The sequence below is a fragment of the Phodopus roborovskii genome, unplaced genomic scaffold (genome assembly GCF_943737965.1).
Source record: "Phodopus roborovskii unplaced genomic scaffold, PHOROB, whole genome shotgun sequence".
Lineage (NCBI taxonomy): Eukaryota > Metazoa > Chordata > Mammalia > Rodentia > Cricetidae > Phodopus > Phodopus roborovskii.
The window spans coordinates 13,867,107-13,893,064 of NW_026126480.1; the positions used below are offsets into that span (position 1 = coordinate 13,867,107).

A 25,958-nucleotide genomic window follows, 5' to 3' on the forward strand; every position below is an offset into this window, starting at 1 on the left:
CCAGCACTTGGGAGACAGAGGCAGGCAGATCTCTGTGAGTTCGAGGCCAGATTTGTCTACAGATTAAGTGCCAGGACAGTCTCCAAAGCTATTCAAAGAAACCCTGTCTTGAAACCAAGAATAAACAAACAAAAAACACAGATAAATCTGAAGGACATTATATATTTGCACGAACATAGCCTTATGTATAATTAAACAAAATAGCCAGGTGGAGGTGGTGCACACCTTTAATCTCATCACTCTGAAAGCAGAGGCACCGCCACCGCCTGGCTATTTCACTGTGTAACAGCCCTGACTGTTTACCCCACAGGCATTTTCAAAGGCTTAGGAAAAAGAAATGTGAAATTTACTATCAATGAAAACACTTAATCCTAGCAATCAGCAAAGCAATGTAAGGAGTAAAAAGAACCTAACTCTTTAAAATATTGTAGTACAGTTTAGGAAATTAGAACTTAACATGTAATCCACTCAGGTGACTAAAACATGATTTGCAAAGAACACAAGTGTTTTCATCATACAGAGTTACTTATGCTTAAAAACTTGCCACAGTAGGTACTTTTTAAGACATGATTTATCTTCTGTGTGTATATACCATGGTGTGCATCTATATGGAAGTCACAGAACAATTTCAGGGAGTCATTTCTTTCCTTCCACCGTGTGGATTCCAGATATCAAGTTCAGGTCATCAGGCATAGTAGAAAGTACTGTTATACACTAAGTTACTTCACTGACCCATTTATGTTTTTAAAAGAAATTTAATGTGTATGTGTGAGTGCCTAAATGTATGTATATGCATTATGTGTGTGCCTGGTGGCTAGGGAGGCCAGAAGAGGGTGTCAGATCCTTTGGAACTGGGAGATCAGATTTAGATGCCACCACCTGGGTTCTGAGAACGGAAATGGAATCCTCCCCAAGAACAAGTGCTCTTAACTGTTGAGCCATCTCTAGCTCCCTGGGGTCTTGCTTGCTATTTAACCTCAACTCACAGTCTTAGATTAGATAGTAAGATAAAAATAAGTATTTTTTTAAAATACCTATTGTTATTCATATGGCTTTAGGTTAGTTAGAGAAATCCATTCATCTTAGAAGATGTGAGAAGTAGGATCTTACAACAGTTTTCTTGAAAAACAATATAATTTATACTGTACCTATTGAGCGGGATTTTGATGAGTGGGAGGCTGAAATGGGGAGTCTAGGAGAACAGATTTCTTGAACAATATCTCCTTTGGAGGGAAAGTGACTGAAGTGTTGATCCATGGCATCCCCATCTTCCTCGTCAATGAGCAATGATGCTTTCATGATCTAAAAAAGACAGTCTCTATAGAATGACTATTTCCCACAAATGGAAAACCATAAAAGAAAAATGCAGTTTAGATGACCTAAAACAGCACTGTTTCTTCCAAAGTCTGAACCCAACATTTTTGTAACCAACACATCACTACATTGCATGTACCCAAAAGACTGAAGTCATGCATTCAGTCTTTGTATTCACTGTGTTCCGCCAGGTTGCTGTTGTTTGCTGAATTAATGATTTTAAAGTCAAACACAAGCCAACTCATACAAAAAGGCTGCAGCTTGTATTTAACATGTTCCTAAAATTTCTAAGTTTGAAACCTCAATATTACTCTTATAAAGTAGACAAAGTGATATTTAATAGAATTTAGTGTTCATTTTGTACAAATCTTTTTTTTATTTTATACAGTAAAAACAGAAATCACCTTCTCATTCTCAATATAATGGGATTTCCTTTTCCATTATACTGAACTCTCAACAGTCTTAAGTAAATAATTAGAGAGATAATAACATATATTACAAGACATTAAATATTAGCTTGGCTTTCTACCACAGTAAGGATGAACCAGAACTTCACCTGTAAGACATGTGGATTAATTCCCAGTGAAGATGCAATGTGTGTCGAAGCAGACACAGGCTCCTGATCCTCAGGAACACACTCTTCTAACACAGAATCCAAAACTGGCTCCTGGGTGATATCTACCATGTCACTGTCCAGTTCCACAACCCTCCCTAACTGCTCCACTTCGGGACTCTGGCTCTGCAAACAGCAAAAACAGAGAAGGAAGATTAAAATAAGCCAAACAGAGTAATGATAGGTCAGATAAACTTTACTCAGAGTATGACCTAGAAATATTCTGCAGGTTCTAAGAGATGAGAGCAGATTTGCTAAAGGGATTTAACATTAATTGCCACTCTCAGTATCTGGGACATAAATGATTCATAGATTATTTTTTTTGGAATTATCATGAGGCAGGGCCTAGGATCTAAGACAACATCCAAGCAGTGATGTTCAGAGACCATGATTTATACCATATCTTCCTTTGTTAGCAACTATAACTTCCTGATTTATATAGGGCCACCTGTCCTCCCAATGATTTGGATTGGAAGTAATTGGGAAGAGAGGAAAAAAAAAAAAAAAAAAAAAAATCAGAGTTTTTAAGCATAGGAGCTCTTGCAAATTATACTTAGTCCATGAATAATTAAATTTTGTATTTAACATGTTTTATTTTGCTTGTATGTATATACATGCACCCTCCTGTGTCTGGTGCTTCAAGGGGCTAGAAGACAGCCTTGGGATACCTTGGGACTGGAGTTACAGAGCTATGAACTACTGTGTGGGAGCTGAGATCTGAATCTGGGTCTCTCCAGCCCCAATCTTTACATTTTTTGCTTTGTTTTGTTGGTTTTTCAAGGCAGCCTTTTCTGTATACTGCAGCTGTGCTGAAACTTGCTTTGTAGAACATGTTGACCTCGTCCTCAGATCTGCTGCCTCTGCTCAGTTATGAATAACTAGTTTTGGTTCTAGAATTTAATCTTTTGAGTGACTATACAGTCAGGTGTGCAATATTATGTGAGATAAGAGGAAGTACACTCTTAATTTCCCTAAAAGGATAAACAAGCAACAGTATTACAGACAATTCTAATCAGAGAATAATCTTTTTTATAGTTTAAAGAATCAAAAGTTAAGACAGGTTGTGGTAGCACACATCTTTAATCCCAGAACTTGGGAGGCAGAGGCAGGTGGATCTCTGAGAGTTCAAGGCCAGCCAGGTCTTCAAAGAGAGTTCCAGAGGACAGTCTCCAAACCCACAAAGAAACCCTGTCTCAAAAAAAAAAAAAAAAAAAACAAATTACAGGGGCTGGAGAGATGGCTCAGGGGTAAGAAGACTGGCTGTTCTTCCAGAGGATCTGTGTTCAATTTCCAGCATCCACATGACAGCACACAACTATCTGTACCTCCAGTTCCAGAGGGTATGACAACCTCACACAGACAGATATACATACAGGCAAAACAATCAATGTTCATAAAATAAAAATATATATTTAAAAAGTTACATTTACTTTATGAAGCAATTTTAAAGATATAATAATGACAAAAAAATTAATGAGGCCAAGGAGATGGTTCAGTCAGTACCATTCGAGGACCTATGTTTAGATTCCCAGCACAAGCAGGATGCTCTCTGGAGCTTGCTGACCACCTAACCAACTGATAAGTGCCAGGTTCAGTTAGAAACCTTGTCTCAAAGATTTAAGGTGGTGAGAAAGGAAAACACCCATTACCAACCCTTGGTTTCTAAACATACCTGTACATGTGTATAGCACACACAAACAAGCATACACACATACCACACATATGGTAAAAGGTTAATGTTTATAATTTGGAAGTGTACTATAAAATTAACTAGTTTGTTTCCTATATGTCCTAAAAACACACAGAACCTAGTACAATGTTAACAAGTGATTACAACAATTCATAAAACATTTTCTAGACAAAAGATAATATCCATGATTTCTCTTGTTAAGCTATAACTTACATATATATATATATATATATATATGTGATCCCTGAACAATGTCTGGCTGATTTTTCATGAGTAGCCTATTTTATGTTACATTTTAAATGAATGCTGTAATATAGAAAGTCTCATATTTTGAAGACAGGGTTTCAATGTCACTTAAAAAAAAAAAAGTTTTATAGGGTCTCAGTTGTTAATCTTATAGAGGAGTCAGGTTTGATTCCTAGCACCTACATGGCAGCTAACACTGGTCTGTGACTACAGTTCCCAAGGGATCCAATGCTCTCTTTCTGACCTCTGAGGATAATGCACACAAAAGGTACACAGACAGATCCAGGCAATACATCTACAAATAAAAATACTAAATTTTTTTTTGTACCTTTACTTATTACTTCGGAGACAGTGTCTTACTATGCAGACCTAGCTGGCCTTGAAAACACATTTTGCTGTCTCAGCCTCCCCACTACTGAGGCACTGTCAGCCAACATTTTCAATTTCTTCTGTAACTGTACATTTACTATGGCTATCTCACAATACCCTTACTAAAAAGAATGAGTGTGAGCCTATGAACAATTACAAAAAAACAAAAACAAAAAAACTGCATTGCTAAGGTACAGGGAAGGGTATTGCCACTTAAGATGTAGACATTATTCAAAGACTGCTTTAATAAAGGCAGATAATGTTCCCAAGGCAACAGTGGGCTTAGGTCCCAAGCTCAGTGGCACAGTATTTTCTTGACTTGTTCAAGGACACAGATGGCTTTGACCACAAGCACTGTCGAAACTAAATGACTACTGAGGTGAAGGTACTAGCATATCCAACTACTTTTATGCTTTAAAATTGTGGGGAATGGGAGCTCAGTGGTAAAATAATGGGTCTATAAGAATAATCCTGGAATGAGGCCCCTATGCTAATAATTAAGGGAAAATGTCATCTTGTAAGTTTCCTAACATGTTTACTTTTATTATTATCATTAATTATTTGGTTCTTTGAGACAGGGTTTCTCTGTATTGTTTTGGAGCCTGTCCTGGAACTCGCTCTATAGACCAGGCTGGCCTCAAACTCACAGAGATCTGCCTGCCTCTGCCTCTAGAGTGTTTTACCTTTCTTTAGACAGGGTCTCACTATATAGATCAGACTGGCCTCAAACTCAGAGACTCACTCACCTGTGTCTCAAGTGCTAGGATTAAACGTCTGACTCCACACCTGATATTTACAACTCACTCAGGGAGTGATGATATTGGGAAAGGAACCAAGGACCTTGTACATGGTATAAGCACATGCTATGCTGAGTTACACCCTCAGCCAGAGTTCCCTTTCAACAAATGTCATGATAGTTCCCATCCTATCAGCAGGATAGTATACTGGTTTTGGCTTTCACAATACTGGGTTCTTCCCATTTAATATCATGTATCAAAATTTATTATCATTTCTTAAATCTGCCAGGTAGTCAAGACTTGAAAACAGGAATTATGATGACTGTTTTCTTATCTAGTAAGTAACAAGAACATCAACTAATTAAGTTCCACATTCAATGAACATGTGCTTTGTGCTTTCTATCTAATACAGGATCTGGTACACAGCAAAAAAAAAAAAAAAAAAAAAAAAGAAGAATAAAGCAACTGACCATAAAGGACAAGGGCTGAGGGCAGCTGGGGAGTAAGAATGCTACCAACTTACTACACTGCTTGACACAGGGGTAACAATACACCAAGAAATCCTTCCCCCCAGCATTTGTAGGCAAAGTGGGAGGATTCCATAAAATAACCAGATTAGAGACAAAGGGAACCCAGGACATACATTGATGAGTGCTTAGTCTCTGTAGACCAGGCTGTCCTCAAACTCATACAGATCCACCTGCCTCTGCCTCCTGAGTGCTGGGACTAAAGGCATGTGCCACCACACCCAGCAAGAAAGGTTTATTCTTACACTCAAAAGAATCTTCTTTCTACATTTAATCAACATGGTCAATACTATAATATACACATTCTCAATTCCAAGGGAAATGTGAGATAACTCAAGGTGTCCTAAAAAAAAAAAATAAATAAATAAATAAAAGAATAGCCAGTTCAAGATCAGATTTATATAGTTGATATTATCCTTTCAGCCAATTAATCTGGTCTAATAGGACTACTACTGTTGCCTACCTCCAATACAACTTGTCCTTTAACTGTAAAGAGTATTTCCATATAATTTTGTTTGAAAACTGGCTGTCAATAATACTGTGTTCTCTTTTAAAAAAAAAATTATACATTAGGGCTTGTGTTTTATATTTACACACTAAAAAAGTTCGGTATAAGGAATAAGTCTTAATTATATTAGCTAATATTTGATTTTTAAATTACTATAAGGAAATCATCATGCCTGATAGTATCTTAAAAGTAAATTGTGGCTATACTTTCTTACACACACACCTTTCATACTTTTTTTTTTTTTTTTTTACATTTCTTTGAATGAATTTACTGACTGAACACGTTTAACTATCTTGACTTTATGTTATTGATTGAACTCAGGTTCATTTCAATTATAAGGCTGGGGTAAAAGCTATGTCTATGTCCACTTGAGTGTCAAAGGTTTTAGACCTTTTAGTTTCAAAACCTGCCCAGAAATCTTCACCAGCTGGGATAATTATTAAGAATTAAGTATGCCTGAACCCCATAAGAGTTGCATGGAAATGAAGTGATGCCTGATGCAATTATCTAAACTGGAATCCCAAATCACAAGCCTCAAACTAGTAACTACAGAAAACAACTTTTCCACAGTAGCCTTAATTTACCTGCAGCAAAGGATGATTTGTCAACATTTTCTCTCAGCTAAAAGTTACAGAAGATCAGGTGGGTGTTGGTGGCCCACACCTTTAATCCCAGCACTCGGGAGGCAGAGGCAGGCAGATCTCTGTGAGTTGGGAGACCAGCCTGGTCTATAAGAGATAGTTCCAACCTCCAAAGCCAAAGAGAAACCCTGTCTTGAAAAACAAACAAACAAACAGCAACTTTTTATCTCTGATATGGGGGGTGGGTGGGGGTAGTTGGGGTATGTGGATGTTGAGGGTGTCCTACATCAGAGTTCAGGAACGCCTTATAGAAATCAGCCTCTCTGAGAACCCAACAGTGTGACGATAGCAACTTTGACTCAAGAATGTCACCAGGAGAATGGGTGCTCCAGAGCCCCATGCTGCTGCCTAACACACTAAGAGCAAAGCCTTCATAATGCATGTATACAAAACATCTCTCTCATCTGCTCACTGCCCATCAACTTCTTCAACCCTTGTAGTATCCTTGTTCACTGTATTCTATTTGCCCAATCCTTAACAGCTCTCTCCATGCTGAGATAGGCTTTGTTCTCAGTTTTGAGATTTGGCCTGCCTACTACACTGTCATTGTAGGAAATTAGATTTTTTTTTCCCCTGGTGTTTGATTCTGGTGATTAAAGCTGACTACTGACTGCCAATATTTCATAAATTTGTTCTTTTTATCCACAGAGGAAGTATTTTTCATTTTTTTTTTTTTTTTTTTTGCCAGCCACATCTTTAAGACCTTACATAATATGTTTTATCAGCAAGGAAAAAAAAATTTGATTCTGTCTTTTTAGAAAAGATCGAGGGAGAAAATAAAAATATGGGATAGGAATCATACAGACTAAAAAAAGATAGATAAATTAAAAAAAATTAACATATTTGACCTGGCAGAAGCAGGAGCAGCTCTGAGTTCTATGAAGTGAGTTCCAAGACACCCTGTCTTGAAACTGCAACAACCAAATTAAATGGAAAAAAGGGGGAGGGAAAAAAAAAACACCCAAAAAAAAATCAGCCAAACAAACCATACCAAAGAACCATGTTTACTTACAAATTTCTTGAGGATGTCCTACTAGGTCTATAAACTCGGATCTCACTTCCTCTGCCTCCTAACACACAGATTTATTAGCAGACATTTTAAAGGGGATATTTTAAATACTACCAAGATTATAAAACTTAAATGTCAGCCAGAAGGTGGTAGCATACACCTTTAATCCCAGTACTCTGGAAGCCCAGGCAGATGGATATACATGAGTTTGAAGCCAGCCTGATCTACAGAGCTAGTTCCAGGACAGCCAGGGCTACAAAGAGAAACTCCATCTTGAAAAACCAAAAAAAACCTCGTATGTTAACAGTTCTAACTTTCAAATTTATCATACCCTCCCCTTCCACTCTATCCATATAAACATGAACACACACAAGATTCTCCAGAAAGTGCCTCCCCAGAAATCATTTAATAAGTTATAAAAATCACACATTTAAGCAGCCAAAAAAATTGTAGCATGGAAAAATCCCAAAGGTACTGCTTTTAGCAGCTGAGAGGTAGAGAGTGTTTTACAAAGTCCCATAAACAACTCTTCTTTGAGGGAGTAAGTTAAAAATATTTCTATAACTTGATCGAGTATAAACAACATCCAAATTAAAGTAAATCTCTACCAGTAGGCATTTGATTGACAAACCTTTCCCTGTAAGGACAAAAGGTTTATATTGGTTTAACAATACTGAAAAAGGATATGATACAAATATTTGTAATAAACAATGTAATCCCTATTTTCTATACATTAAATATTTAACTTGCTTTTTAAAATTATTTTCATAAAGATTAAAATACAGTATCATAAGTTTAACTAAAGTATAAGTAAACAACTTGAGAAAATGGAATTAAAAACTCTTGTAGAAAGCTAATCTGACTTTTAAGACGTGATGGAGACAAAGATCAAGATCAGACTACACATTATGAAATCAGTAAGAGTAGGATTTACTTTGCATCAACCCTACACAAGCAAAATACTTTCAAGTTGATCACTGATCGAAAAAAATTACAAGTCCAAATGAGAAAAATTGAGAATTACAATCTGTAGAAAAATGATCCAAACAGCAAGAGAATTCTTTAAGCTGTTGATTAAACACTAGCAGCCTGTACCACCTCAGCCTCCCTTGTACGTGTCTCGCTCCCAGGGTTGTATAGCTGAAAAGCTGAAGGACTGCTTTGACTTCTTTATCACCGTTCCATTCACATTCACTGTCCTTTCTCTACCTGAGGTGGAGGTGCAGGTTTGCCATTAAGAGTCATCTGGAAAGTGGCTGCCTGGCCTGCAGGGGGCAAAGGGGTAGTCTTCAACTTCTTTGAAGTAGTTTTGGGTGGGTGTTCCTCTTCCTCTTCATCAGAATCCTGAAGGCCATATTTAGAAAAATGGGAGACCTAAGAAGAAAAGAAACCCAGCAAAGTCAATTTTTAATAGTTTTATCTTCTGTAATATCTACCTTTGATAAGAGTTAGGAAGAGATATTAACATAGTTGAAGCAGAAAGTGGAGAGATAGCTCAGCAGTTCAAAAGTACTGGTTGATCTTCCAGAGGACCCACATGTCTGGTTCTAGGGGACCCAATACCTTGTTCTGGATGCCAAAAGCACAGAGCAGAGAAATGAATATAAACAAATACATTTCAAATAAAACAAAATGTTAAAGTCAGTGTTAGTTTTCTATGATTGTGACAGCTTTCAGTGCACATAATAGTTTCTCAAAATTAAACTAATATACGCTATATATATCACAATGAGCCAGGCATGTTGGTGCAATCTTTTAGTCCTAGCACTAGGGAGGCAGAGGCCAGCCTGTTCTACAAACCAAGTTCCAGGACAGACAGGGCTACACAGAAAAACTCTGTCTTGACCAAAACCAACAAACAAAACAAAGAGCTTTAAAATGCAATCCTCTATGAATCCTGACATATACTACTTAATTGTTCACTACCTATATACAAGGGCCTTCAACTAGCCTAGAATAAACCACCAGGTTAAGATGATCTAGAACAAGCAATAGTCAATCTCTCCATTTTCAAGTGTTTCCAAGTACAAAATGACAAGGTCATCGGGATGGACGGATGGCTTAGCAGACACAGGTGTACCTGCTGCCAAGTCTGACAATTTGATTTTGATTCCCAGGGCTCTAGTACAGAGAACCAGCTGCCAGAGGTTGTCTTCTGACATGCACTTTTACACTGTGACATGTTCTGTTAACTACACATATGCACATGTACACACACAAAATGGATAAAGGGGGGAAAATTGCATGTATCTGAGCTAGGGAGATGGCTCAGTAGGTAAAGTATTCGCCATGTAATTAATTATATGTACTTTAACAGAAAGGAGCTGGGCATGGTGACCATAATTACAATCCCAGCACTGCAGGGGCAGAGACACGGAGCTCCTTGTAGGTAGCTGGCCAGCCAGTCTTATTGGATTGGAGAGCTTTGAGTTCAGTAAAAGACTATTTCAAATACCTTTAATACCAGCATCAAGACAGAAGCAGAAAGATCTCTGAATTTAAGGATAGCCTTACTGTCTGCAAACCGAGTTGCAGGTTAGCCAGAGTTACATATCGAGACCTTGTCTCACAAAAATTAAAAATGATAAGGTAAAGAGCAACAGAAGGAGAAGTCTGACATTGATATATACATAGAGATATGACATTTTTGAAAGACCTACTTTACCAATAGATAAATACTTCTGATAAATTCATTTTTTGAAGCCAAAAGTTGGAACTGGGTTAAGTAACCATACCTTAAACACCCAAGATCCAGTTTCAGGACGGTACTCCTTGAATTGGGCTCCCTGCTTCCTTGAGACCGCTTCCAATCTTCCTTCATAGTTGATATCAGCAAGTCGATCTGGGCTCTTTATTAAACACCGGGATGTTTTATCTGTTGGCCAAACTCCATCCAAGGTAACTTCAGCCTTTCTGTGAAGTATAAATAGGCAAAATATAAATGATTTACATTTATAAATGGAAGTATATTCACCATGGAAGCCCAAGTCTTTCCCTAAAAGACTAATAATACAACTACAATGTGACCTAGCTATACCACTCCTGGTTATATACTTGAAGAACCCCAGGCATACAATGGCTAAGATGTGGTACCAGCTCAGGTATCTATCATTGATGAATGCATAAAATACACAAAATAGATTTTATTATCAGGATAAAAGAAATCATGCATGTGTAGGAAAATGGAAATCATTACTTTAAGCAAAGTAAGACAAACTGAAAGACAAATACAGGTGTACCTGCTGCCAAGTCTGACAATTTGATTTTGATTCCCAGGGCTCTAGTACAGAGAACCAGCTGCCAGAGGTTGTCTTCTGACATGCACTTTTACACTGTGACATGTTCTGTTAACTACACATATGCACATGTACACACACAAAATGGTTACTCTCATGTATAGAATATAGATTTAATGCATACACATACATACACACAGGCAAGCACAGCATATGTAGGCCAGGAAAGCAGAAAGGGACCACAATAGTAGAGAAAAGGATCTTAAGGAGGAGGGAAAAACAGAAGACAATAGAATTTAATGTGAAAACAGAGGGGAGAACTATTTGGGAGAGCAAGAAGGGAGTGTGCATGTGTAAGGGTAAGGAGAAAATATAACGGGGACAATCTGTATGAAAACACAATGGAATTTCCTCCCTTTTGCTTTTCTAATTTTTTTAAAAAAAAAAGGGCTTTGGTTCTCCTGTAACACACAGAGATTAGCCTGCCTCTGCCTCCTGAGTGCTGAGATTAAAGGCAAAAGACTCTTGTTATAGCCCCGGATAGACTACAAATCCCAGGCTAGCCTTAGGATCTTTCTGATGCCAAATTACCTTTCTTTATAGGGCTGAATAATAATAATAATTCTTCATATGCACATGCCACACTTGATTCATCCATTAATGAATATTCTTAGTAGTCAAGAATTAAATGCAACATATTGAATCATGAACAAAGATGTAAAATATTTCATGATCCCATTGAAATTCATTTTAAAAAAGATTATTTTGGGGTGTGTGTATACATACTTCATATGCATCACAGGAGAGAATAGACTCCCCTAGAACCAGAGCAAATGTGATTGCTAGGAACACAAGTCCAGGTCCTCTGCAAGAGCAGCAATTACTCTTAGCTCTATCTCTCCAGCCTTCACTCGCCACTCCTACCCCCATCACAGCTCGGTACTGAAGTTCTGCAAATGTGAATTCAATCAACAAATGATCTAAGTTATTCAGAGGATGATGAGTGTAGTAGCACACAACTGTAATTAGAGCACCATGGAGGCCGAAGCAGGACTGCCAGGCTGGGACACATTTTGAGTACAGGACTATATTGGGCTTTATTATGAGAGCCTGTCTAACCCCCAACCCACCTCAAACAATATATGACAATAAAATGACTAAAACAAAGGTTAAAATCTCACACTAAAAACGTTAAGTGTACCAGCAGCAGAACAAGAGGAAATACAGAAAACAAACAAACATACACATTTCTGGGGTTGGTGATCACCAACAAAGTAACCACCAACATGTATGACACTCTGGTTTAATCCCTAGCTCTGAAAAGCAAAATTAAACAAAAACAAAAGAAAATTTCCAGTGTTGAACATTCCTGAAAGTAGCACCTGGACATGTTATTATTAATGAAAAGTCATAAGATGTTAATTATCACTTATAAATAAAAACAGAAAAGCAATTGTACTTCATAACAAGTTTATAGGAAAAAAATCCAATTTATTTGGTTATTTTCTGAATGTAAATAAACTCATACCTATTTAGCCCTTCACCCACAGGTGGCTTCTGGTTATCATCTACATAGACAATAACTTCTTTCCTTCGGATATGCACAATATCATCCAAATTTAGATTTGTCAAATTCACATCTCCTTCAAAGTAGATTGAGCCATACCCTAAAATTAAGAGTAAATAGTTAAAGATCCTATATATATATATATATATAGGAAGAAAAGGCTTTTAAAATCTGTAGTGATTAGCAAGGAAGAATATGCAACCTGTAATATTAATATTTTAAACCTCCCAGAAATTCATTAAGTGGCTTTCTGCCTTCTAAACATGGCAAGAATGGGCAAAGAGGAATGACATTATATTGTTAACACCTGCAGTTACATTAATACCATCCTCAAATCTGCCCAAGTATCTACAGTGCTGTTCTATGAACAACCTGGGTCCTAGTCTGCTACATAAAATATATGAGCTCTTTTAAATTACAGTATCACAAAGTAAACTTGTCAAAGAAAATAGTATGAAATTCAACCAAAGTATTAAGCTTAGTATATCTTGAAGAATTATTATGAGAAAACAATTATCAAACCAAAACAAGTATGTCTAATCCCCCAAATGCTACCCGGTTCTAATCTTCATCATTTTGTTATTTGTCAAAGTTTCAATTATTTAAAGTCAAGGAAGAACCAAATACAGGAAAAAACAGACCCTAAAATCGAGTACTGTCCTTAATTACAAAAGCAAGGGGTAGTCTCTGAGTTATATACTCACTCCTAAACTCACACGTACCTTTACGACCAATAGTGAAGTCTGAAACAATGCACTCTCCTTTATCATTGGTAATTTTAGCAAGGTCATCCATTGATGGAATAGTATAGTAACCAACTTTTGTGAGAACAATGCCTATGACCAAAAGTCAGAAAATACTATGATTATCTTGGGTAGAACAATTCTTAGCAATACTCATTTTACTTTCATATAAAAACTTTTCTGCTGGGTGTTGGTGGCATAGGCCTTTAATCCCAGCACTCGGGAGGTAGAGGCAGGTGGATATCCGTGAGTTTGAGGCCAGCAGGGTGTACAAGACCTAGTTTCAGGACAGCCTCCAAAGTTACATAGAGAAACCCTGTTTTGAAAAAACAAATAAACAAAACCACTTTTCTATAGCCAGGCAGTGGTAGTGCACACCTTTAATCCCAACACTCAAGAGGCAGAGGGAGGTGGATCTCTGTGTGAGATCAAACTGTTTACACAAAGGACTATACAGAGAAATCCTGTCTCAAAATAAGAAAAAGAAAAAAAAAAAAAAATCTTTGACTTTTCTTGAGACAGGGTCTTATGCATCAGTGTGGCCTTGAACTTACTATGAAGCTGAGACCTTGAGTCTTGGAGCCTCCTGCCTCCACCTACTGAGTGCTGAACTTGGATGCAGTAGCAGAAAAATCACTGAAGGTTTTGAGAAAATATGAGAAAACTCCACCCCACCCAACAAAAGGGAAAAAAAATTTCTTAATGTGATGAAGTCTACCTTACTTTAACTTAAATTTTACAGATTTTATTTACTATAGAGCCCTCTTTTTAATGGGTACATTCTATAACATGGTAGGTAGTCCATAGACCATACTATGGCAAGGTCTAACTAATAAGCAATCCACTTGAATTTACACATCAGGCAGACAGGACAATCACTTCAGCTACACAAAGTGGGCTCTTCTGACCACATCATTAATTATAAAGACAACAGTTTAAACTATTTCAAAAGTGTTAAGATGTATGTGGATCTGACCTGCTGGATGTATGTGGTAAGCATTATTTTCTGTTTCCTCTCGGTCATCTTGCAACGACTCGTCATGGAAAGACGTTTCTTCACTACTTCCTTCAAGTCCATTGCGCAAAGCAGCACGCATGTTCAAAGCAACAATGGTGTCGTCCACACTGCTGCTGCTATTATTTTTGTTTCCAGCACTCTCGGGGGTTTGAGGAATGGGTTTGGCTATAGGGTTAGTGTAAAAACGTGATACAAGAGAGTCATCATCTCCATCCTGCTGATGGTTCTCATCAACAGGCTTGCTCAGGAAGCTAAATCTAAAAAGAGAGAGAAAAAAAAATAGTAATACCTTAGCCCCTAGGATCACTAATGACAATGACAGCAGTTAATCTTTATTAAGTGCCTGACATTCCACTGTATGATTCAATAAATTTAAAATTAATACTTAGAGTAATCATGTGAAATAGATGTAACTATTGTCTCTATAAAAAAGAAAATGGTGGCAACACAATAATAATATAAATATAATCATCATCATCTTGCATAATACCACAAAGTTGTGAGTACTAATTAAGAGTTGAGGTTTTAAAACAGAAAATGTAGGACTGGAGAGATGGCTCAGTAGTTAAGGGCATGTACAGCTTTTATAATTCAATTTCCAGGCTGGAGAGATGGCTCATCCAAGGTCACATACTGGAATCAAAGAACCAATTGTTGTGGAACATCACTGTAACTATGAAAGGTATGTTACATTAGTTTCTGCTACATTGTTAATGATGCAAAGACATGCTACATTTGTTTGACTAAATAAAATTAACCTGGGATCAGGACACTGAATAATCAACTAGATGACAGAAAGTGGTAGGGAGGAACTAAGTGTAGCAAGGGTTCTTTAGTGGGGGCTGAGCAGAAGGATGGCCCCTCTTTCAGAAGACTCAAGCAAGTAGAGAAGAAGGTAAGTTACTTGCTATTCAGCCTCTCTGAGCTAACATGATTTTACCTCAATGTTTGAATCCAGAATTCTATAGGACAAAGATTTAGATAAAGTTTTCTTTAGCAGTCATGATAGAGCCAGTGTCTGAGGGAATAGCCTGAGCAGCCAAACCACTGCTGGTAGCTGGGGAGTTGCAATTGCCAGCTGGGACAGCAATTGCTTAAGGTGCAGCCACCAACCAACTCTAAGTTTGGGATTATAAATGTATAACCACCATCACTGGCTGTTTCAATCATTTACTCTGTTTGTTTAGCTGAGACAGAGTCTCTCTACATAGCTGTGGCTATCCTGGAACTCACTATGTTGACATGGCTTCCTCAAACACATGGAGATCTACCTGCCTCTGCCTTCCCAGAGCTGGGATTAAAGGTGTGTAACACTATGCTCATCTATTTTTTTTTAATTTAAAGATTCACTGACATAAGTCTGAATATTTTGTTTACATGAATGTATCAGCACCACATGCATGCTTAGTGTTTACAGATATCAAAAAAGACAACAGATCCTCAGGAACTGGAGTTATAGGCAGCCATGAGCCACCATGTGGGAGCTTAGAACCAAATTCAGATCCTCTGCAATAGTAACAAGTTTTTAATGACTGACCCATCTTAGCAGGCCCCCACTTACTCATTATTTATTTTTATTTTATGTGCATGAGTGTTTTGCCTCCATGTATGTGTACAACATACACACATGGTGCCCAAAGGGGGCACTGGATCCCCTGGAACTAGAGTTAGGGATGGTTTTGAGTCAGACACCATGTGCATGTTGGGAATTGAACCCCAGTCCTTTGCAAGAGCAATCAGTGATCTTAACTGATGAGCTATTCTGCCAGCTGGTTTTATTTTTTTATATGGGTCCTTGGACTCCATTAAGTCCTTGTGTTTCCTTTCCCCCTTGACACAGGATTTCTCTGTGCAGCCCCAGCTGTCCTGGAACTCACTCTCTAGACCAGGATGGCCTCAAACCCAAGGATCTGCCTGCCTTTGCTTCCTGAGTGCTAGGATTAAAGGTGTGTATCACCACTGCCTGGCAGAGTTCCAATAATTTTAAGGTTTAAAGTACTCAAGAAGTACTATCATAACATCTAGGTGCACCTAAACTATAGTACTCACATACAATGTTCATCAGTCTTTATAAAGTTAGAATCTTTTAAAACAAAACAACTATTTAGCAGAAAAAATTGCAAACAGAATTCAGCTTACCTCTCTCCATTTTCTGGATACTCAGATGGTGATGCTAGATCTTCTGAATCATGATTAACAGGAGAAAAGAGATTGCTATTGTTAAGGTTTTTCAAAACCAACTTCTTGATGCTCTTTCTAAAAATAGGGATTAAAAGAACAAAAAATTAAGGTGTATACAAGTATTATAAACAGTGTTTTAAACTTGGAGCCCACAAAGGCACTCTTGTATACCTAAAACTCAACTAATAAGGTAGGTAGGGGTGTGTGTGTGCGCGTGCGTGCATGCATGCATATACAGTTTGTTTGTTTTTTGAGACAAGGTTTCTCTGTGTAACAGCTCTGGCTGTCCTAGAACTCACAGAAAACCAACTGCTTGCCTCTGCCTCCCAAGTGCTCGGATTAAAGGCCAGCAACATTACCACTAGGCTGCCCATATAAATTTTTAGTGCTATAATCATATCATACAACCTCAAATATATTGTACCTGTTCTGAACAATAAAGCTGAGAAGATTCAGATTAAAATGGAAAATATCCTTAAAGCTAAGTATGTGGTACATATTTTTAATCCCAGCACTCCAGAGGCAGCCAGTCTCTTTGAGTTAGAGCTAAGCTTGGGTTACAGAGAGACCCTATCAATATCAATTTAACACCCTCCTCCCCCCCACACACACACACGCGCGCGCGGAGACTGACAGACAAACACACACAGACAGACTGACTAAGCTTAAGTTCAAGAGTGAGCTGGCAAACAGCATTCCCCTAAAGTTTCTATTTAAAGTTCTTATCTTGCATTTCTGTCCTGACTTCCCTTAATTATGGGAGTATAAGCTGGACATGTAAGCCAAATAAATCCTTTCATTTCCTAAAGTGCATTTCCTAAAGTCAGTGTTTAACCACAGCAACAGGATGGAAAACTGGAACAGTATCGGAGCTCTTTTTAACTACTAGACAAAATGATATGAAGCACGCCAGTATATCAACTTTGATTTCAAAATAAAACATTTACAATAAAAACACACAAAACCATACTTTTGGGATAAGGCAATTTGCATATTAGGGATGTGTGCATGAAGAAGCCAGAGGTGGCCTTAGATGTCTTACTTTACCACTTTCTACCTTTTGTTGAGACATTTATCCTAGAGATAAGCTGACAGACAAGAAAACACCAGCAATACTCCTGTCTCTACCACTACATATGTACAGATTATAGACAAGTACGTGGTCTTGCATGTATGGCTTCTAAAGTGGGTGCTGGGCATTTGAGATCAGGTCCCATGCTTGTACAGCAAATGATCTTACCCACTGAGCCATCTCCCCAGCTCACAACCCATTATTTAAAGATTTTTGGCCAGGCTGTGGTGCATGTCTTTAACCCCAGCACTCAGGAAGCAGAGACAGGCAAATCTCTGAATTTGAGGCCAGCCTGGTCTATAGAGCAAGTTCCAGAACAGATAAGGCTACATAGAGAAACCCTGTCTTGAAAAATAAAACAAAAATGGTTTAGTTTATTTTTTGTGTATGATGTTTTGCCTTGACACCATGTGTGTACCTGGTGCTCAAAGAAGGCCAGACGAGCATTTGGGTGCTTGGGAATTAGGGCAAAAGATGGTTTGTGAGATAGCATTAAAGTGCTGAGAATTGAACTCAAGTCCCCCACAAAAGCAAGAATGTCTCCAAACTACTGAGCACTCTGTAGCCCCAACCCGTCCCCCTTTCTACTTTAGTTTCTCTTTCCTCTTTCTCTCTGTCCTCTCTCCCTCCTTCTCTCCCTCTCCCCTCTCTCAAGAGACAAGTTGTAGCCCTGGCTGTTCTGTTCTGTAAGTCACTCAAATTTGGAGATCTGCCTACCTCTGCCTCCCAAATGTTGGGACAGAGGTATGTGAAACCATTGCCTGGCCAATTTTTGATTTCTCAAGACAGTTTCTCTTGATTTTCCTAACTCACATTTTAAAGAAATGGAGCTGTAATAAACTTGTCATCATCCATGAACAAAGATTGTAACTTAAGAAAATTAAAAGTAATACCCACCCTTTTCTGGTTAAAAAGCCATTAGCTTTTTCAAAAATGTATGTGCCTGTGTCTAGCTACATATCTAGAATAAGCAACTCAGAAATGAAATGCTCAGTTTCCTGATGTCATCAACCTGCTATGTAATTTTCTTCAGACCATTTCCCATAGATACCTCAACACTCAAATCTAAGGCATCACTTATGTGGATTTCCCTATCTTATTATTTTCTAATCTGTCATTAGTTCTATATCTCCAAACAGTTCTTATGAGGGAAATCAAGAGGACTACAGAATCTTTCTAACCTATCTTCAACATTAAAAAAAAAAAAAAAAAAAAATATTATACATCTAAAGATCCAAAGAAAGCCTTATACATACTAGGTAAGTGCTCAACCATTGAGCTAAATCTCTAGGCCTTGATTATTTGAGTTGTAAATACAAAGGAAATATTTTTAATGATTTTACCTTAGATAACTAAAATATGTTTTATTGCTTAAATAACTATATTGTTTAACAACAATAAACTCACTTGGGCATGAATGCTCCATTGGCTAAGGATGGTTCATCATCATCTAGTCCATCAAAGAGATGTGATTTGGCTGTACCAGTTGTTTGCAAAGCCTTCGGCCTGACTCTGGTGGCAGGGCGAGGTGTAAGTTTATAATGAGTAGGTGTAGTAAGAGCCTTCTGAGCTGCTGGATTCGTTGGTTTCAGTCTCTGAAAAGGAAAAGAAAAGCAACAAGCAAGCTTGAGATGGATGTTTACATCTGTAAACCCAGCAGTTGGTAGACTAAGGGAGAACTATCATCTAGTCAAGGCCAGCCTGTTTACACAGAGAGGCCCAGATCAGCCAGGTCTATATAACAAGGCATTGTTTTACTGTCTCAAAAAAGAAGCACCAAGGAATATTACTAATGACACTAATCATAACAATAGGAAGACCAGGCCAGGACCAGTGACTCACATCCTACCCATCTCAAACCTTTTGAGACAGCTCTCTATACAACTTTGTCTGCCTGGAACTTGTTATGTAGATCAGGATGGCACTGAACTCAGAGAAACACTTTAGTGTGAGCATTCACTACCATGTTTGGCTTTCACACCTTTAATCCCAGCATTTAGGAGACAGAGTCAGGGGGACTGCAAGATGAGGCCAGACCAGGATAAACATATTACAAATTTCATCTTTTCTTCAAGTATCAGCTCCTTTAAACCAAGGACACTAACACCTAATATCATACATATATCTATAAATGGAGCTCTCTGCCTGGTTTGGTTTTCTGATTATTAAGACTAGTGTCAGACATTTGAAATATTTATCTTTCTTTCCATCTTTTCAGTTCTCACTTCAATTGATTTATCAAACATAAAAAAATTATTTCTCTTATTTTATGAGTATTTGTGTGTGTGTGCGCGCACACCAGGAACACATGTAGGTAACCGAGAAGGCCAGAAGAGGGCAATGCATCTGATCTGGGTCCTCTGAAAAAGCAGGAAGAACTCTTAATGATTGAGCCATCTCTATAACCTCTGGTGTAACATCCTATAAAATGCAACTGACAAACTAGATTTGGGAAGCGCTTTACAAATGAAGACATACTAATACAACATTCTTAATATATCTTGTACATTTTCTTAATAAAAAATTATCAGCTTGCCAAGCAGTGGGAGGCAGAGGCAGGAGGATCATTGTGAGTTCAAGGCCAGCCTGGTCTACAGAGCTAGTACCAGGGCAGCCAGCACTGTTACACAGAGAAAGCGTGTCTCAAAAAAAAAAAAACAAAACAAAAATGTCACTTAATGTATATAACTGACTTCACTTCTGTTGCTAAAATACTCTGACAAAAAGCAACTTGAGGTAGACAGGTTTGTTTTAGCTCACAATTTCAGATTATAGTCAAGGTAGCAACTTGAAGCAACTAAGTCACCTCATATCCACAATCAAGAACAGAGAGGAAGAAATCCATATATGTCTAGTACTCTTTTTTTTAAAATTTATTTTATATAACAAAGTCCATTTAAATGAAAACAAACATTTATAGACAATATTTGGGAATTTGGGCGTTGTTCTTTCCAAACTACTTCCTGCTGGTAAGGGGTCTTGGGGGATGTCTAGTACTCTTATACAGTCCAGGGCTCCTAAACAATTTCCACATCAATTAAGGCAATCAAGACCATCCCCTTGCAGGTAAGTGTACAGGTTAAACTGACCAAATAATTGCTCACTGAGACTCCCCAGTGATGCTAGATTTTGGCAAGTTGACAAAACTAATGATTATAATAATTCAATAATTTTTATACTTTGTCAAGGCAATGTAACCATTATCACTATCTAATTCTACCACATTTCTATTACTTCAGAGATACTCTGTACACCCCGATTGCTCTTCATACCTTGTCAATCACAAGTTTCTCTATGAATTGACTTGTGAATAAACAAAATCCTGTTGCAACATGCTAGCTTCTTTCACCGTGTACTTTCAAAGTTCACCTATGTACTCTGTCCCTTCAATGGATGGCGATTTCCTTTATATAACATTCTGTTTACTTATTTATCAAAAACTTGGTTCCTCTATTATTGCATCTACTATATTGAGCTACAGTAAACTTACATTTTCAGAGGTCTGAAGAAGCTTATAAAGCTCTTTCTCTTGACATAATATTCACCTAGTTACAACTTAAAATTACACAGTACTTTAACCAAAGGGGACTTGGGAGATGGCTCAATCAGTAAAGTACTTGCCTTGCCGGAAATGAAGACCTGAGTTTGATCCCTAAAAGCCTTGTTAGAAAAATATTCATCCCAGCTCTAGAAGTGGAGACAGGAGGACTCCTAACACCAGCATCAGAACCAAGTGCTTATTCACCAAACCTTCACCTCTACTTCTCACAAGTGTGAAATGTCAAAATGCAGTGCTCTGGAGCGACATATACTTCACTTGGAAATCTGTTAACTGTGGTCCCTTTGACAGATAAAACCCATTTTTTCAGTCTCTCATAAAAGTAATAAAAACATACCTCTTCTTTCTTCTTAGGATCTGACATAGGATTCCGGAAGAGAGGGGAGTCTCCAAAGGGTGAGTATGTCAGACTATTGAGGTGCTGCTGGAGAACAGCCTGCTGAGCAGCAGAAGCATTTGGATCTGTTAAAGCTATTTAAAAGAAAAGGATGGGAGGAGACAGTAAGTTCAAGGATCCAACACATCAATATCACATAACTAAATACTATCTAAAGAAATCTTTAAATGTTCAGACCCACTCAATAGTATCATTAAGCAGGATGAACAAACTAAAAACACAAAACCATGAATTAAATAAAAGTAAGCAAAGATATAGAAAGCCATTTCCTAAGAGACATTACATACAAAAATTCACTATTTTGTTCTTATCTGCCACTAGTACACATTACAAAATAGTTTTTTATCTCTAGATATAAAAGTAGTTTTAGCTGGATATGATGGCATATGCTTAAGTGGCTGGAACATAAGATCAGAGTTTCAAGTCTAGTCTAGACCACAAACCAAGTTCTAGGCTGGCCAGCTAATTCAATTTTCTCTCAAAGCACAAGAATGAACATTTCCTACCAGGCAGTGGTGGGACATGCCTTCGATCCTAGCAATGGGGAGGCAGAGGCAGACAGATCTCTATGAGTTCCAGGCCAGCCTAGTCTTTAGGGCAAGTTCCAGAACAGCCAGGGACATATAGAGAAACCCTATCACAAACAAACAAACAAACAAACAAACATATAAACAAACAACGAACATTTCCCATCAGCCACAGAAAATTCAGAGAACAGACAAAAGCAACAATAAAGATTGCATTCATAATATACAAGAATGTAGTGTATAAAAAGAAAAGTAAAACAAACATATTTCCAATGACAAAGTGATTTTCAAGAGAACCATTCCAAAAATACTTATCAAAGATTAAATCACCAATCATCTTAGCGGGGAAAAAAAAAAAAAGTTTTCTTCTTACAGAGATTTAGAAATAGGCTAAAGGCGAAATATACTAAAAATGTCTACTAAAAGAGCTCTCATATAATAGGGAGCAGCAGGAACAGGAGCAACCACCACCACCACTGCCGCCGCCATCACCAGAAGAATACCACAGTAGATCTACATTAGTCAAACAAATTGGTAAAACTGGATGAACCCAGTCAGGCTTGATGGCTTAAACCTATAGTCCTATCAGTTGGAAGGCTTAAGGATTGCTAAGAGTTTGAGGCCACTTGGGATACGAGGGAGACTCTGTCTGAAATACACATACAGATACACAGTGTAAAAAAAAAAAAAGTTCACTATTGATATTTAAGGAATAGTACAAATATGGAGAAAAATTACAGACCCAGAAGAGATAATATTTAAAGAGCATCTGAATTCAGACAAGTCACTAAAACAATTTAAGAATATAGACAAAAATGGTGGCCCACATGTATAATTCGCTGGAATTATACTTGGAAGGGTAAAGAAAAAGAAGGAGTGAGTCTGAGGTTAACTCTGCTAACATATTAAGATCCTGTCACCCCCCCAAAAAAAAAAAAAAATTATCTTCTGTAACATGGCATTACCAATAAACAAAACGATATTATTATGAGAAGCTAAGGCAAGGAGACTAAGTTTCAGAAACAAATTTTTTCCTTTGGTACTGGGGGTTGAAGCTAGAGTCTCATACATGCTAGGCAAACACTACCAGGGTGCTATATCCCTTATCCAAAATTTCTTTACCTTACTCATCATTTTGTTACTTGATATTCACTTATCCTTTAAAAAAATCTGACCTCTAAAGACTAACCTATGGGTCACACTAAATGGACTTGCTTACAAGAATAAAAAAACAAAACAAAACAAAACAAACAACAATGACGACAACAACAACAAAACCAAGGGGCTGAAGAGAGAGAGCAGCAGTTAAGAGAACTGGCTGTTTTTCCAGGGGACGCGGGTTCAGTTTCCAGTACCCACACAGTGGCTCATAACCATATGTAACTACAGTTCCAGAGCATCTGATGGCTTCTTCTGTCCACCACAGGCAGGAGGTGTACAGAAATACATGCACGCAAACACCCACATACATTATAGCTTAAAAACCTTTTAACAAGGCAGGGTAGTGGTGGCACACGCCTTTAGTCCCAGCACTTGGGAGGCAGAGGCAGGTGGATCTTTGTGAGTTTGAGGCAGGCCTGACCTACAAAGAGAAACCCTGTCTCGAAAATTTAAAAAAAAAAAAAAGATAGGATCCAGAGAGAAGGATCAGCAGTTAAGAGCACATGCTGGTCTTCCAGAGAGCCAACCAGAGTTCAGTTCTTACACCCATACTAGGCAGTACACAAACACTATTACCCTCAGCTCTAGCTCTGGCCGGCCTACTTGAACATACACACACAGCATATACAGATATAGATACAGACAGACAGACAGACAGACAGACAGACACACACACCTGTCCTAAAATAAGAGGTATGTATAGGGGGGTAAGGCTCAATGGTTAAGAGCACTTGCTACTTTTAAAGAGAACTCTAGTGCAGTTTTCAGCATCTACATGGTGACTCACAATCATCTGCAATTACAGTTGCAGGGAAACCGACACCCTTTTCTGACCTCTGCAGGCACCGGGCACACATAAGGTGCACATACATCCATGCAGTCAAAACATTCATACACATAAAATAATGTAAACAATGTTTTTTGAAGATACAGGTAAGAAAGCTGACATGTGAACAAGAAATTAAGAGCACAAACACTAGTGAAACTACTACTGGTATTATATGCTGGTCACAACAATTTGAAAACATCAAAGAATTAAATTATGACCAAATCATTATAGGATTGAGGAAAAAAAACAAAAGGAAAACCAAAATCAAGTCTTCCTAATGATAGAGACAAGACTAATGTTTTTTTTTTTTTTTTTTTTTTTTTTTCATGACAGGGTTCCTCTGTATGTCTTGCTGTCCTGTAACTTGTTCTTAGACCAAGCTGACCTCAAACTCAGTGATCCACCTGCCTCTGCCTCCTGAGTACTATGGAAAACAGTTCTAACACACCAATTCTGCTTGGAGTTAGGTAAAAAACAATACTCAGAATTTCTAAAGAGACAAGTTTAGGTAATAATGAACCAACAAATGAGGACAGTGAACCAGAACCTATATGAATACCATATGACAAAATTGAAGATGAGACCTGTGCCCAATAATTGCTAACTATAGTAAGTCTAGCACCTTTTAATTAAGATTTTTTGATACAAAGGTAGACATTCTTAAAGTTAACAGAATTATTTTTAAAATGGTTAAAATATACCACTGTAAAATAAAACCCTTGAATCAAGAGTCAAGTGTGGTCATTCATGCATGCTAACATTCCCAGTATTTGGGAGGTAGTTCAGTAGGAGGAATAGGAGTTCAAGGCCAGCCTTTCTAATACAATATAATCATCTCAAAAATAGGGGTCATAAGGAACAGAACACCAGATCTGATCAAGTAGGACTAAAAAAATAGGCTAGAAGAATAAATGTATAGTTCATATGGAAAGGCCAGGAATGCGACTCAGCTGACATTGTGTCTATTTTGCACAAAATTCTTGGTCTCATTGATTCCCTACACTACAATATCAAAAGCATAGAGGAGCATATTTCCATAATCCAAGTACTGGGGTTTGGAGGCAGAAGGATCAGAACATCAGTGTCAACCTAGGGTACAAGAGATTCTGTTTTTTTTTTTGTTTGTTTGTTTGTTTGTTTGTTTTGTTTTGTTTGTAGGTTCACCTATGAAACTATCCACTGTCATTCTAACTTAGACTATGTCATTAAGAATGAAAACTAAATAAACCCATGAAAGGGACAAAAGCAAACTATTGAGAGAAATGGCATTATCCATCAACTGAGAATTCACATTCTGACATTTAGGAACTTTTGAATATCTATTTTCAGACTACAAATTATATAATGAAGGATGCTAGTAAATACAAACAACAAAGTTGGCAGGGAGATTTTTAGTATTGCATTTTAAAATACGAATAGAAAAGAGCACAACACATGATCAAAACAATCCTAATGAATTAAGGAACAAAAGATATCTGAAAATTTTAATATCAATTAGCAAATCCAGAGTTTCAAGAAAAATCAATGTAAAACCAGATGCCTGAAAAGAGTAGCATTCAAGAAACCTTTGTTTTTTTGAGATAGGGAACTATGTAACTGAGGTTAGCTCTGTATTTATGATGAGCTAAGAAATACCTCAGTGCCACTTACAAGTGGATCCCACTATGCCTAGCTTTCAACAGAAAATAGTAATAAGTTATGAGCCAGATCAACTATCACTATAAAAATATGAAGACAGAGAGCTGGAGAGTTGGCTCAGCAGTACTTGATCTTGCAGAGGACCCAGATTCAATTCCTAGCACCCACATGGTAACTCAAAACTAACTCCAATGCCAGGGTATCTGATGCCTTCTTCTGATCTCCTTGTGCATCCGGCGCACACTTGGTCTACTTATATACATGAAAGCAAAACATTCATACACATAAAATAACATCTAAAAATTCCTAATACATTTACATACATGACAAAAGAAGAGAGAAGACTAGGGAATGGCACTGATAACTCATTTGGTAA

General features: G+C 37.7%; 1 protein-coding gene across 4 annotated transcripts in view; it reads right to left on the bottom strand.

The window, feature by feature from the left end:
* Positions 1-25,958, bottom strand: part of Nup98 (nucleoporin 98 and 96 precursor) — an 88,375-nt gene that overhangs the window by 20,359 nt on the left and 42,058 nt on the right. For all 4 annotated transcript variants that reach the window (XM_051192428.1, XM_051192426.1, XM_051192427.1 and 1 more), the window contains 10 exons: positions 21,368-21,501; positions 18,879-19,066; positions 16,358-16,474; positions 14,177-14,475; positions 13,180-13,293; positions 12,419-12,557; positions 10,390-10,567; positions 8,864-9,028; positions 1,871-2,053; positions 1,149-1,302 (listed from right to left, as the gene is read on the bottom strand). In XM_051192428.1, coding sequence (XP_051048385.1) covers positions 1,149-1,302; positions 1,871-2,053; positions 8,864-9,028; positions 10,390-10,567; positions 12,419-12,557; positions 13,180-13,293; positions 14,177-14,475; positions 16,358-16,474; positions 18,879-19,066; positions 21,368-21,501 — 1,671 coding nt within the window. The remainder of the gene's footprint in view (positions 1-1,148; positions 1,303-1,870; positions 2,054-8,863; positions 9,029-10,389; positions 10,568-12,418; positions 12,558-13,179; positions 13,294-14,176; positions 14,476-16,357; positions 16,475-18,878; positions 19,067-21,367; positions 21,502-25,958) is intronic.